This window comes from Aedes albopictus, chromosome 1, assembly GCF_035046485.1.
Source record: "Aedes albopictus strain Foshan chromosome 1, AalbF5, whole genome shotgun sequence".
Lineage (NCBI taxonomy): Eukaryota > Metazoa > Arthropoda > Insecta > Diptera > Culicidae > Aedes > Aedes albopictus.
The window spans coordinates 14,152,593-14,167,705 of NC_085136.1; the positions used below are offsets into that span (position 1 = coordinate 14,152,593).

The 15,113-nt window shown below is 39.3% G+C and overlaps 1 protein-coding gene across 3 annotated transcripts in view; it reads right to left on the bottom strand.

The window, feature by feature from the left end:
• The window catches only part of LOC109424979 (telomerase-binding protein EST1A), a 427,570-nt gene that overhangs the window by 229,327 nt on the left and 183,130 nt on the right, over positions 1–15,113 (bottom strand). For all 3 annotated transcript variants that reach the window (XM_062843741.1, XM_062843727.1, XM_062843732.1), the window contains 2 exons: positions 9,977–10,334; positions 9,151–9,304 (listed from right to left, as the gene is read on the bottom strand). In XM_062843741.1, the coding sequence (XP_062699725.1) occupies positions 9,151–9,304; positions 9,977–10,334 (512 nt within the window). The remainder of the gene's footprint in view (positions 1–9,150; positions 9,305–9,976; positions 10,335–15,113) is intronic.

Consider the following 15,113-nt stretch of genomic DNA (forward strand, 5'->3'; position numbering starts at 1 on the left):
AATTCCTGATAAACCCCATAAGAAATCCTTGAAGAAGCTCTAGTAGAATCCCCAGAAATAGATATACTCTGGGAGAAATCTCGGGAAGATGTCTTGGGGAGGTCCCAAATTCCGAGGTAGGAGAAACTCATCTGAGATACATCCCAAGAAAAACTCTTGTGGAAATCTCGGGATAGATCCTGGAAGAAATCCCACGAAAACTTCTTTGGACAAAACGCAGAAGGAACTCCGGGAAAAATCCCACGAGAGACTCTGGAAGCAACACTTTTTTTTTTCAGAGTCATCATTTTCTATAACCTTAATCAAAATCAGATGAAAGCACCTTTGCATTGCATCGAAAAATGTTTCTTTCGCGAAAATGTATACATAAATGGCGCCGGATTTTACATGAAAAATATCGATTTCTTTACTCTAAAACACTATATCTCGGGAACGTCGCAAATTACTTTGGGGAGTTAAGCTTTTTTGATTGGAAAACATCTGATAAACACGGTGGAATCAAAGTTTTTAAAATCAAAATATACGTATTTTACGAAAAACCGATTTTAAGTTAAAATTTATAAAATTATCATATCTGGCAACACTGTATCATAAAAATAATATTTTTTTCCGGATTCCTTGAGCGATTTTCTTCAAAAAAACTGAAGGTCGAAAATGTGTTATGGAATAGTTTCAAAGATATTAAAGAGAGGAGTATTTTCATATTGGTAAAAACGAGGGGTGCTGCTACGGGCTGAGGGGTGATCCGATCGGCACCAAAATTTGATTTATTTTCATCATTTAGGGTCAAAATCTTATACATATTTGCGGGTTGCCGATTTGTAGCCAAAAACTGCAAAACGCACCTGATAAAGCCGACAGCCAGCGGTTAAGTATCTTGGAGGCCCCCCGTAGCCACAGTTGTAAACGCGTGGTTTTTCAGCATGGCCATGCTGAGGGTGACGGGTTCGGTTCCCGGTCGGTCCAGTAACTTTTCAGAATGGAAATTTCCTTGACTTGCTTCGGAAAAGCGTACCTTCGTGCTTGCCACACAATATACACAGGCAAAAAGCTCATTGGCAGAGGAAGTTCTCAGTTAATAGCTGTGGAAGTGCTCACAGAAGTAAGAATCTTCAAAGATGCGTTTTAGAATCCATTAGGAAGCTCATTTATATAATTACCAATAGTTTAGAAGAAGTGCCTAATAAAGCTTGTGTTGGAACATCCGACCCTAATTGCAAAATTATCCGACACCTTGTGTCGTCCCTTAAGATGCTGCTTATCCCGAAGTAATTTTGCACTGATTCAGCGCCGGCGGACATTAACGTCTCTGCAGATCACAGGCTAACCCAGAGTAGTAGTATTCCCTCCCCCAGCTTCAATTAGCAGCGTCCTGCTCCAATAACATTCAATGCAATGTTCCCATCAACCCTTTCGTTTCGATGCGATGATAAAAACCATTTAACAACGTTGGGCGCGCGTAAGTAATGATGTTCGCGGCGGCCCGAACATCCGGCCAGGATCGAATATCAATGCCGAGATGGGGTGCCGAGCCGGGCCGATAAGTAATTGCGTCGCATCGTTTAACAGTCCCGACCCGATGATGGTCATAAAATCTCCGACCATAAAACAACCAATTAGCAGGATCTGGCCCGGCTGGCCGGAGCAGCAGCATCAGCAGGATCCTTCGTTTGCAACACCTTCTCGGATAATCAATCTGCCGTCGGTACCGTACAAGGGAGGAGAAGTGGTATTCGTGTCGAGTGATAATATGTTAAGCATTACAAAGCTTCCAAAAGAATGGACCGAGGCTGGTATGGTGGTAAAAGTGCATATCATTCAAACCGAGGACCTGGGATCGAGTCCAACAGGCGACAAACTAATGAAATATGAGTTCGTCCTTCGGAAGGGAAATGAATCCGTCCTGATATGAACTAGCCTAGGACTGAAAAAATATTCTAGGAAAAAAAAAAACAAAAATAATTGAATAACGTTTTGTATGAAAAAAAAAAGAAATAAATTAAAATGGAATGAGCTCACCAAGCCTTGATTCCTTAGGAATATCACCAGAGTTAAAAAGTGGTGCTTTCTTTGTAGTTTATGTACGTTGGATTCAACAGCTTTGAAAACTAGTATTGTTACAAGCATTTTAATTACAATAAAAGTAGGGTAAAAATTGACTTCGTCATATGCGCTAATTCCCGTCACATCAGACGGAAATAGCCAATTACTACTTACCTTTGCCAACGCCTCATTAGATGGGAGCAAAAAGATGTAGACCTCCGATAACCAGCCTCTTTAGCACTGGAAATCGAAAAATTACACTAAATTTCACGTTCGAATTTCACTCCACTTACGACTTCACATATCTTCTCGTCGGTAACACGATTGTTTACAGTTGTTTTCATCTAGGGAGGACGCAAGCAAATGGGTGCCTGGTTTTTCTGCATACGCAACATCGTATTTCACAACCACAGAGGTAGATTTCTTCATTGCACTGTGATGGCGTTTTATGATCTGGTGGGCAAAAAATATTTATCGAAATATTTTGGTCGTTATTCTACAGCTACATCCATCTCAATTTAAAACATTCTACTCAATTGTACTTCGAATGGCACATGATTTAATTTGGATTGCGAAAAAATTTACCGACTTTTAGAATAAACACCTACAGACGAATCATAATTTTAGACCATCCTATGTACCATAGTGCCACGTAGAAGGTGTGCGGGGAATGGAATTCCGGTTGTGCCCAAAATAGGCGTGAACTAGACGGAAACATAATTCGAGGGACAATTACTCAATCTTATTATTTTGAGGAAATTGTAGTTCTTTTAAAATATGTTTTACCAGCCATTCCATAGAAAAACGATATAGACGGTTTTCGCGCCAACTCGAACAAATGTTGGCAGCACCCTCTCAGATTCCAATGAATCTTTCTGGGTGAGTAGACCTTGACTAGATAAGCCACTTCGCATACTTATTTTCTTCAAAATTTATCTAGACTCTCTTTTGAAAAGGGCTAAACTTGTTTACCGATTTTTTTTTTCAAATGTGTTTAATGAAAAAATGACTGCTCCTATAAGAAAGTGTTGTATGTGTAATTGTCACAAAATACGTCAAGTTTCAAGAAAAAAATATTGAAAAAAATCCAAATTGAGTCCTACACTGGAAAAAATCGTTTTAAAAATTTCAAAGTCGATTTACAAAAAAAACACCATCTTCGATTTCAACGAAATTTTGTCTCAAGATAGGTAATTATGTTCCCTACCAACCGTCCATACATTAGTAATAAAGTATTTATTTAAATATAAAAAATGAATTGATTGAATGAATAAGACAAAATTTCCTTGAAATGAGACAAAATCTCCTAACAAAATGTGTTTCATTGGATGCTGGGACGATCATGACCTTCACTGGTTAAGTTTTTGATTACAAAAGACACTGCGAAAAAAAATCATTTGAACATGAAAAAGTTTTTGTTAGAAAAACTTTTTTTCCTTAAAAGTCCCCATCTTGTGGTGCACGGACGGTTGGTAGGGAACATAATTACCTATCTTGAGACAAAATTTCGTCGAAATCGAAGATGGTGTTTTTTTTTGTAAATCGACTTTGAATTTTAAAGAACGATTTTTTTCAGAGTAGGACTCAATTTGGATTTTTTTACAATATTTTGTTCATGAAATTTGACGTATTTTGTGACAATCACCCATACAGCACTTTCTTGTAGGAGTAGTATTTTTTTATTAAACGCATTTAAAAAAAATCGGTAAAAAACAATATTACCCTTTTCAAAAGACAGTCTAGATAAATTTTGATGAAACTAAGTGTGCAAAGTGGCTTATCTAGTCAATGTAATGTTTCATTGTAATCTGAGAGGATGCTGCCAACACCGAATGCGATTTGGGACGAAATTCGTCTATAGTGCAACTCCGATTATCGTGAAACTTGGTGGGTTCGTAGTTCTTCGAAAATAATCAGACCCGTATTTTTTATTTCGTTATTAGAGTGATCAATTTTCAGATAGGGTGGTTCTAAAAATCAATGTATTTAAAAACTAAAAATTTTCGAAAAATCATAACTTTTGAACCAGTTAGTTGATATTGACCTTCTTTTTTGTTGAAAGCTATTGAATTCTAGTTTTCAGGAAAAATACGTTGAGTACGTCAAATTGTGTTTTTGTGCAAAAAGTATGCAAATACAGGTACTCTTCGATATAACGTACAAAAAAAAATCTATTTGTACGTTATATCGAAGCAGAGAAAAATTTAATATTTTTTATGCTAATGTTGATGTATTCGACGTGAAATTGACCCCAAATACTGATTTCGGCGAAATTCAAAAAACCAATAATGAAAAACATGAGTTTTCACGAAAAAGTCATTCTGTTTTTTGTGCTTCGATATAACGTACATTATTTTTTTCCCAAATTGCGCTAATTTTGGGTAACAAGGGTAACAAAACATTGATTTGAGTGATTTCGTAGTTTATGTGAGGATTATTCCTGGGAACAATAAAAATTTTCAATGTTGTACGTTATATCGAAGCAAAATGTACGTTATATCGAATTCGCTATATCGAGGGTACGTTATATCGAAGATTACCTGTGTATTAGTTTTTTCACGTTTTCATAGTCTCTGGACCAAAGAGGTACCCCGGTTTTAAATTTTTATCAGAAAATTGAGAAAATTTGGCGTAACATATCAAAAAATCACAGATGTATGTTTTTTAGTTTTTGAGATATGATTTTTAATAAATAAAAGGCCAAATTTTCCCATACATTTTTTTTAAATTTGATTATATTTTAAATCCTTATACATGTATAAGGACCAGGAATCACTCAAAAATGCAATACAAGGCATAGTTTTATGAAGATTTACAATATCAGGCAGTTCAAGAGCAGCTAGTATTAAAATATATGACTCTCGATGTTCAAAAAATCATATCTCAAAAACTAAAAAACATACATCTCTGATTTTTTGATATGTTACGCCAAATTTCCTGATTTTTTTGATAAATATATAAAACCAGGGTATCTCTTTGGTCCCGAGACCATGAAAACGTGAAAAAAACTAATATATTTGCATACAATTTTTAGTTTCTTAAAGCATTGATTTTTAGTACCACCCTATCTGAAAATTGGTCACCCTAATGACGAAATAAAAGAATAATTATTATTAATTATTTTCGATGAACTAGAAACCCACCAAGTTTCACGATAATCGGAGTTGCACTAGGCTGAGTGTACCAGTTATCGCCATAGTGGTTCCCTATTTGGCTATAGTGGTTATATGAGATATTTCAAAATTTTGCATCATTTCAAGAGTTTTAATGACAAGATACTTTTAAAACTTTCATAATAGGTCAAAGCTTCAAAACTTTCCAAATTCCCACTATGGCCAAATAGGGAACCACTATGGCGATAACTGGTACACTTACCCTATATCGTTTTTCTATGGAATGGCTGTTACATGATGTGAAAGCCTAATTTATAAATTACAAATTGATACCAAATTGGCCATGAGGCGTTAGGCGAGGTGCAGAAATGAATCCGATCGTTATTGGTCGTAGACAGGAATTAGATATGATCAATATGTAAGTTATTGTTAAATAACGTTCCACCGGATCCTCTATTAAGGTAATAAGACGGAGGTATGAATTGGTTCATAACCTAAATGGAAACAGTTTATTATACCTAAATTGATTTCAACGTTGCCAAGCAGTTTTACGAGGGTAAATAGCTAGCAGGTTTTACGGTGCAGTCATGTGAGGTTTAAGAGGGCTTTCAAGGGAGTTTCAGGATGATTTCAGAGGCGTTTCAAGGCGCTTCAGGAGGTTCCAGAGACTTCAGGGACTTTCAGAAGAACTTGAGGGCTGTTTTAGAGGGGTTTCGAAGCGTTTCAGCGGGACCTTTGGAGGGTTTCAGAGAGTTTCAAGAAACTTCAAGGGTTGCAGAAGGGTTAAGGGGATTTTGGAGGTATTTTGGGGAATTTCAGGAGGCTTCAGGGGAATTTCCGGGAGTAGATTTTCAGGTGAGCTCCAGGTGGTTTCAGAGGCGTTACAAGACGCTTTTGGAGGGGTCTTTCAAAGGCGTTTTAAGACGTTAATTGGCTTTTCAGTGGGCTTCAGAAGGGTTCCTGGGGTTTTTAGAGGATTTCATAGGCTTTCGGGTGAGTTTCAGGAAGTTTCAAATGGGTTATAGGCTTCAAGACGACCTCAGAAGGGTAACAGAGGAGTTCCAATGAGTTTCTGTGGGATTTCCAGGGGTTTTATGTCAGGGGTTTATGTGGCCACAGACTGTTAGATGAGCTTCAGGGGTCTCTCAGATATATTTCAAGGCGTTTCAGGGGGCTCAGAGGAGCTTCTTGGAGTTTTAGGGAACATCAGGTGACACTCATTTTTTAGGTTTCGTGCTAACGTAAGAACACACACAAGACGCGGCGCGACACGGACACAACACTTATCGTTCTTACAAACATAAAAAGTTGGACATCGTCCTGTAGATGGGCAACATCGAGCCCGAAACCGGTCGACGAAAAGGTAAATGTTTAATTACTTTTTATGTTTGTAAGAACGATAAGTGTTGTGTCCGTGTCGCGCCGCGTCAACATCAGGTGAGGTTCAGGTGAATTTCAAGACAGTTCCTATGCCATTCCAAGGCGCTTCAGGGCGTTTCAGAGTGTTCCCGTGTTTTTTGGGGGCTTCACGGGTTTCCAGGTGAGCGTTTTGGGGGCTTCCAGAATGACTGCCAAACTGTTTAGGGCGTTTTCAAAGGTTTTAAAGGGTTTATAAGATTTCAGGAGAGCTTTATGTGAGGCCTAAAGAGGCTGCAGAGCGATTTCAAGGCGTTTCAATACATTTCACGGCGGTTTTAGGAGGCTTTTATGGGACTTCACAGACATTCAGGTGAGCTCCAGGAGAGTTTCAGGGGCGTTTCAAGACGTTCCATGGGGACTTCAGAGGTTGTTTCAAGCCGTTTTAAGACGATTCAGCGGGTTTCAGGGGGATTCCTAGCGATTTTGGGGGATTCAAAAGGATTTCAGGTGAGTGGATTTCAAATGTGTTTCAAGGAGTTTCAGGGAGTTTCAGGCAAGTTTGGAAAAGATTCAAGGGGCCCTAATGCGTACAGAGGGGTTTCAAGGAGTTTCATGGGGTTTCAGAGGTGCTAAGGCGGGTTTAGGGGTCTTCAAGGCTTTGAGACGAACTTCAAGGGTTTCATGGGGCTTTCAGATACATTTCAAGGCGTCTCAGGGGTCTCAGAGTAGCTTCTTGGGGTTTTAGGAGGCATTAGTCTCTCAGGTGAGCTTCAGATGAATTTCAGGGCAGTTCCTAAGCCGTTTTAAGGCGCTTCCAGAGTGTTTCAGATTGTTCCCGTGTTTTTGAAGAATAGAATAGAAGCTGCAATGGTTTCCGAGGGAACTTTCCGGAAATATGATGGGGCGTCACAGGCTTCCAGATGAGATACAAGGACGATTCAGGTGCTTTCAGCTTCAGGGCATTTCTCAGGGCATTTCTGAAGATTTCAAGGTATTTAGAAGCTTTCAGGAGAGCTTGAGAAGAGATCCAAAGAGGTTTTTTTTAAGGATTTCAAGGCACTTCGATGCATTTCCGGGGGGTTTTGATAGGCTCCCTGGGGTTTTATGGGATTTCACACAATCCAGATGAGCTCCAGAGGAGTTTTAGAGGGGTACCAGAGGTTATTTTTAGACGTTTTAAAGTGTTTCAGCGGGATTCAGAGGGATTCCTGAAGATTTTGGAGGATTTTATAGGATTTCAGGATGTGTTTCAATGCATTTCAGGAAGTTTCAGAGGGGTTTTTGGGTTAATCATATTGAAAGCCTATGAGCTTCAAAGCGACTTCAGGGAGTTTCAGCTATTTTTTAGAAAATCTTCAAGGGCTTCCAATGCATATAGAGGCATTTCGAGGAGTTTCATGGGGTTTCAGAGGTCTAGCAGGATTTAAGAGTCTTCACAGGTTTTCAAACGAACTTCAAGGGGCTTCAGGTGTATTTCAGAGACATTTCAAGGCATTTCAGGAAGTGTTTGGGAGGAACTCCTGAAGGTTTCAGGAGGCATCATAGGCTCTCCGGTGAGCTTTGGGGAAGGGGAGATATTCGGGTGGTTTCAGAGGCGTTCCAAGACGTTTCTGGGCATTTGAGGGAGTTTCGCGTCCTCGTGTTTTTAGTGGGCATCACAGGCTTTCAGCCGAAGTAGCATGTTGATGACGAATTAGTCTTGTAGGGGGTTTGAGAACCGTCTAACATACCTTTCATTTTGGTTTTATAATGGTTCTAAAAACCTCTTCTAGTCTATTTTACTGAAACAATGATACTTGGAAGGTGAGTATCAAGGGCGTTTTAGGGAGTCTCAAAATAGTTTTTAAACGATTCATGGTGTTTCTGTAGATTTTAAGGGGTTCAAAAACTTTCAGGAGAGATTTAAGAGAGATCCAGAGAGGTTTTAAAGCGGTTTCGAGGGTTAATGCGCTCTATGAGGTTTTCAGGAGGCTTAAGATTTCAGAAAAGCTGCTGGGGGTTATAGGGAACTTAACAGGCTTGCAGATGATCTTCAAGGGAGTTCATGGGGATTCAGAGGCGTTTCAAGATGTTTCACGGGAAATTTAGGGGATTTCAGAAGAGCATTCAGCCTGACAACGCTTGTAGATTCGACTATTTCGGACACATACAATCGCATCTTTTACTCCAAAGCTTCCGTGAAAAGTTTGAGCTAACAAGCGGCATGACATTAGAAATGTCGCGAATTATAAGAGCGATAAATGGAATAGAGTAAACTTATGTATGCTACAAGGAAATAAAATAATTGGAATGAGCTCAGCAAGCCACATTTCTTTAAGGATGTCACTTAGGCCCGGAAAAATGACAATTTTATGAAACTGGTCAAAGTTACCCCGCCTTACGGCTCCCCCGGCCAAACAAGCGAAAGCGAAGCAAACTGACCACCACCGCGCACCGACTGCGCAACAAAGTCGTGTCGAAAATGGGAAATAAATTTGCTGAAAACCACAACGAATTTCGCCTGCCCTCCAGAACTCCGCGGCCGTCTCGGCCGCATGCGTTTCGTGTGCGAGGTGAGGTGCAACAGAACTAATCCCGACCAAAAATTCCACAATTCTTACGCCGTAGAAATAAATATAGGAATGTTCTCACTCACCTTAATTGCGGGAAGTATCGCCTTGGCGTCCTCCTGCAGCACCAATTTCTGTCGGACTTGGCAGTTGCTGCTGCTGCTGCTGCCGCCGCCGCTGTTTGATGACCCCACCTGAGCCGTCGTCGTTGCCGTTGGTAGGGCGTTCCCATCGTTTAGCCTGCAATTTGTGGTGGCAGATTTTTGGGAGGAGAACAGTTATTACCAATGAGATACAATGGCGGGCCCAACGGCGCAGACACACTTTTCCACTGGCGTGCATGCGATGGGCGTTAGAATTTTTGTTTTGATTTGTATAGAGGGGAGTGTGGGGTTTGAGGAGGGATTTGAATCGAAAAATAGCAGAAAAATGGAACGGGCTCACCAAGGCCAGAAGTATCGAAGCGCCAAAAAAAGTCATGTTGTTTATAACATTAAGTCACGGTCGCCATGTTACAGCCCATAGTCATTTTGGTAGTGTTCTCAATTAACTGTTATAAAATACGCAAATATGGAAAGATCTAAAAGAAAAGCAAAACTTATTGCATAGAAAATTTAACGCATTTGTACTTTAAAAAACATAAAAGTGGAATGGACTCACCAAGTCCAGAGATATCGAAGTTTAGAAAATGTCATGTCGCTTGTAAAATCAAGTCACGGTCGCCATGTTTTAGTCAGTCAACAGTTATTCAGTTCTTGTAACGATAGGAAGGTTCAATTTCCGAAAGACATAAAAATGGAACGATCTCACCAAAACTATAAACATTAAAAATGCTCAAACTATCGACCGTATTTCCCCTTAAAAGCTTCACCCCACAATCCCCCCATGGGTGGCAAAGGTGTGAACTCATACCTGCCATCCTTTGTTGCCCGGTGGTGCCCGGACTGAGGTGTTGATTTCGTGCCGGCCACCAAGCTAAGCTCCTTGAGGTTCTCGGCGATCGCACTCTGTTTGCTGGCGATCGCCTGCAGCAGTGACTCATTCGTGTCATTGTTGTTCCCACTAGTGGTGCCAGTGGTGCCGGCGGGATCAGCACAACCGATCCTAGTACTGGTGCTGCTGTGGCTATTACTGGTGCTGCTGCTATCACTACACGACGCGCTCTGTATCACGTGAATGAACCGCTGCAGGATGATACCGAACATGAGCAGTCCGATCGAGAGAGCACATTCCTGCACTTCGGAGCGCGCTCCAGGGGCGATCGTTGAGTCTGGAATGGGAAGAAACACATCAAGTTGGAAGATTAGAAATCGCAGAGCAATTCATCTAGTCGAGAAGCAGAGTTTTTCTTAGAATGAAAAGGGCAGTGGTTTGATTCTTTGTCTCAACCGTGTCAAGAAACAATGTAGACTTAACGATAGTTTTAAAGTGTTCGATAGAGCTTTGTTATAAAACTTGCAATGGTAATTTGGAGGCCCTCCCAAGTAACATTTTTTAGTCAAATAAACTAGAAGAGGTTCTGGGAACCATCATAAAACCAAAATAAAGGGTATGAGGTTTTATGACGGTTCTCAAAGCTTCTACAAGACTAATTTGCCATCAAAATTTTATTTGGGCTGTAATTGCTTGTAGTACAAGCGAACAGTTGTATTATAGTATTATTAAAGTTATAAACGACTAATTTTGTTCGATGTAACGATCATCATATTGCCATATTAAAACTGATAAAACCACTCCTAAGAGGGCTGTCGAACTTATTGATTCCAGTAATATTTAATGTTTTATTACGACTTTTTTACTAGAATCTGCTAATCAAGCCTTGATAAAACCATTATTTAGATTACAACTCAACTTACATTTTCTCCAGAACCAGTATGGATTTGAAGAGGTGCCATGAAACCTTCTGCAAGCTTTTTACACTACAATAGGCTGTAGTTAAGACCATATCAAAAATTTGGAGCAACAAAACTTAAGTAATCAAGCACACAGCTAGAAATTAAACCACTTGATCGATCTGAGACGATTTCGTTCGATCCTCCTAAATTTCCCACAGAAATTACACCCATTCAACGCAGTCCCACTTGATCCGAGAAAGTCAAAACATGGAAAAGTGCAGAAAATCCCACACACTGCTGCTGCTTCTGACAGTGACTACCGCGGGCCTGACAGACAGTCATCCAACCATCCACAATCCACGAGCTTTGCAACAGCAGCCCGGTTAATAATGATAATGAAATTCTATTCCAGGAAATTTTGCACCACCGCGCATGTTTCGCGAGCTCGCTCTCATTCGTCGTCGATGGTTCCCGTCTGCTTGCAGCGAGGCGAGGCCCCACAGGCACAGGCCTCAGCAGAAGGAAAATGAAACGAATTGACATAATGAAATAATTGGAAGCGTTTTGTGGGTCTTTTCACGCGGATTTAGGAGGAGAGAATCGGTTGGTTGGTTGCGAACATGCAGCAGCAATGTGGAGCAGGAGCGCGCAGGTTCGAACACCCAGATTTGGCAGAAGCCAGCCAAACCATCAGCATGCGCGAGACAACAAAGAGGTCCATTTGTGTGGGGCCCCTTAGGGTAGAATATGGCGTCGTGCGAGTGGAATTGCATTGGATCGGAGTAAATCAAATGCAGATTTTGGTCCGTGGCCTGGGAACCTGGGGCACATATGATGATTTAAAGTTATCCTGAGGAAGAGATGTCCAAGCAACCTTTTTAGGTCACGTAGATTCGATTAGATTTTTAGAACCATCATAAAACCAAAATAAAATCATTTGGGTTTCAAAACGGTTCTCAAAATCTACTTAAAACTTTTAGGGTTATGTTGCTATGGATGGTTTTGAAGCAAGTTCGAAATTCTTGAGCTTTTCCAGAAGTTATTTGGAAAATTCTTTCAGGCAGTTAGTTGAGAATTTCTCGGATATTCATCTAACAGTACATTTGCCAATTTTGTCAAGCCTTTTCTTTGGATATTTATCTAAAAACTACTTCGGAAATTCCCCCAGGAAGTAACTTGCCTATTTTTTAGGAGTTCATTAGGAAACTCTCCCAGCATCTATTTTTGGCATTTCGTTGAAACCCTTTAGAAAATCTTTACGCAATTTATCTAAAAGGCATGCTCCTTCTTGAATTTTCGCAGATATTCTTTCGTGTGTTTTTTTGAGGTTCCTAAAGGAGTTCCTTCGGACATTTCTCCTGTAATTGTTTCGAAAACTCTTCCAAGATGTAAATTCTAAAGAGAATTCCACCAGGAGCTAAAGAAGGTATTTCGGAAATTCCTTCAGCATGTTTTCCTGGCAACGAATTGCTTCTGGGGATTCGCCAGGAATTTCTCAAAAAAAAAGAAATCTTTTGAGAATTTTTCAAATAGTTCCAATACAAATTTCTGCTGCAGTTTCTTTGGAAAATTCTTTGAGAGCTTTGGACGCAACTGCGGAGCAATTCATGGAGGAACTTTTGGATAAACTAAGGAACGAACTCTTTGAGGAACTTTCCGTAGGATCTTCTGAAGGAATTTTTATAGGAATTGTTGGGGGAATTCCAGAAAAAAAATGCTATTTTTGAACCAACTCCTGGGGGAGTTTCCGAATTAACTCCTGGGAAAACTTCCAGAGAAACTCCTGGAGAAATTCTCGTATACAAAATTTGAGGAACTACCGAAGAAACACCTGAAGAATTGAACGAAGTGACTAATTGAGAAATTTCTGAGAGAACTGGTGCAGGAATTTCCAAATTAACTCCTGTAAGGGATTCCTGAAAAAACTCCAGAAAAATATACCTTGAGGAATCCTGAAAAAATGCTGAAGAAAATTGCCATTAGCTCTTGGAGAAACTACCCCTTTAAGAGGAATTCTCGAATGTATTTGAAAAAAAATCGGAAAGAATTTTTGAAGGATTATTCGAGGAACCTTCTGGAAAAATTTCTGAAGGTAATAACCAATGAAACTCTAAGGGATGTTTTTTTTTAAATGACCCCTTGGAGAAGTTTCCGATGAAACTCTTTGAGTGGTTAACAAATGAACACCTAAAGAAATATCCGAACTGGAATGGAGAAATTCCCGATGGAACTCCTGAAGTAACTTCTTCACGAAAAAACTTCTGCAGGAAGTGCCAGAGAAACCTCTGGAGTTTTTTTCTAATATTTTTGTGCAGTCGAAAAATAAACTCCTTCAATTTTAGGAAATTGGTGCTCTTAAAACGTGTTGAGTTTTACAAGAGGTTCATTACGGCGACGAAGATTGGATTTAGCGATGTCTAACATATAACATTCTTCCATGAATTCCTAAGGATAATCCTCAATAATTTTAGAAATATCTCCAGCAACTCCTTCGAAAAGTTTTTTAAAAGTCTCAATGTAGTTTCTTCAGAGTTTTTCGGAAAATTCTACAACAAATTCTTTTCAATTTTTTTTCTATTATTTCTAGAAGAAGATTCTACTGAGAAATGCTTCTGAGGCTCCCTGCAAATACGTAACTTTCTTCAGCATTATGAGATACCTCCACGATTTTCACCTGATTATTTTTTTTTAAATGAGAGTTCATTCGGGACCTCCTGCACGAGTTTTCTCGTGAATTTTTCTAGGAGGAAAAATTCTCTGTAATTTTCTTTGACAAACTTTTCAGGAGTTCCTTCGACAGTTACTCCAGGAATTCTATCGGTGATCCCTCCAGGAGTTTATTAGGGTAATCGGTAAATTCTTCACAACCATCCTTGACAGTTCCCTAACAAGTTCCTATGGGAATTCCTTCAAAAGTTCCTTCGGAAATTGCCCCATGAGTGTTATCCAGTAATTTAAGTTGGGTTCAGTGCCGTCATGGTAAATTTAGAGCTGGTTACTCAAGCTTTCCAAATTTCAATGTAAATTACTTGAAAACTGCGCCCTAATAAAAGAATAGTATTCCTGGGAAGCCCCTTCCTTAATGTTTTTATTGTTTTTTTTTTGTAATTCAGCAGTTCGGTAAAAATTCTTCAAGAGATTCCTCCGAGCATACTTTTTTAATTTATTCCTTCCCCAGTACTTCTTTAGCATTTTCTCCGTGACTACTTCATGGAATACCACCAGAAATTACTTTTTAGGATTTCTCAAAAAATTTCCGAAATTTTCCATCACGTGAAATACGTTCCTGTTCATGATTTTTTTTTCTGTGAAAGTTTCTCCAGAGATTCTTCCAAAGATTCTTTCAAGAATTTCTCTAGGAATTTTTCTCGAGTCTTCTTCAGGAGTTTTTCGTGAAATTTTGCAAAATAATCATTTTAAAACTTGTAAACGAGGTTTTTCAAAAAAAAAAATCAAAAATTCTCCCTGAGATTCCTGAGGGATCTTTAGGAATTTCCATCAAGGATTGCTACATTTGAAATTTGTGCATTCTAAAGGAGTTTCTCCAGGAACATCATCAGAGCTTCTTCCAGGAGGTTTTGTTTGAGATTTCTCCATTATTTTTTAAGTTTTTTCTTTTCCAGTTATTTTTGCGCAATTTCTGGAAGAACATCTGTAAAAATCCCTAGAGAAATATCTGAAACAATTACAGCAAGAGTCTCTGAAGGAATCACAGAAGATATTTCCGACGGAACTGCATTGCAGGAATTGAAACCCTTGAAATAAATACCGATTTTTTTTTCTTAGAGGAATTTCTTAAAAACTCCATGAAAGCACTTTTGAAGAAATCCCTTGCTGACATTCCTGAAGAAAACTCTGAAACTCTGAAGAAGCCCCTGGAGATATTTTTGAAGGATCTCCTGATGGAATGTCTGACGTAGAATTCCTGTAGAAGTTTCAGAAAGTACTGGTGAATGAATCCATAGAGATATACCTGAAGAAATCTCAGAATTTCTGTTATTTCTAAACCAGGGAAACCCTTGGCAAAATTCCATTTCTAATATAATTCCTGTAGAAATTCCTAGGAAATGTTTCTGAATCCCTTAAAAAAAATCGTGGAGAAATTCTTGGATTCATCCAGCGAAGAAATGCCGGAGAAGTTTCTGGAGAAATACATGGAGAAAGTCGTGAAGGAACATATGAATAAGCTCTTGGAAGAAACTCTAGAGGAATTC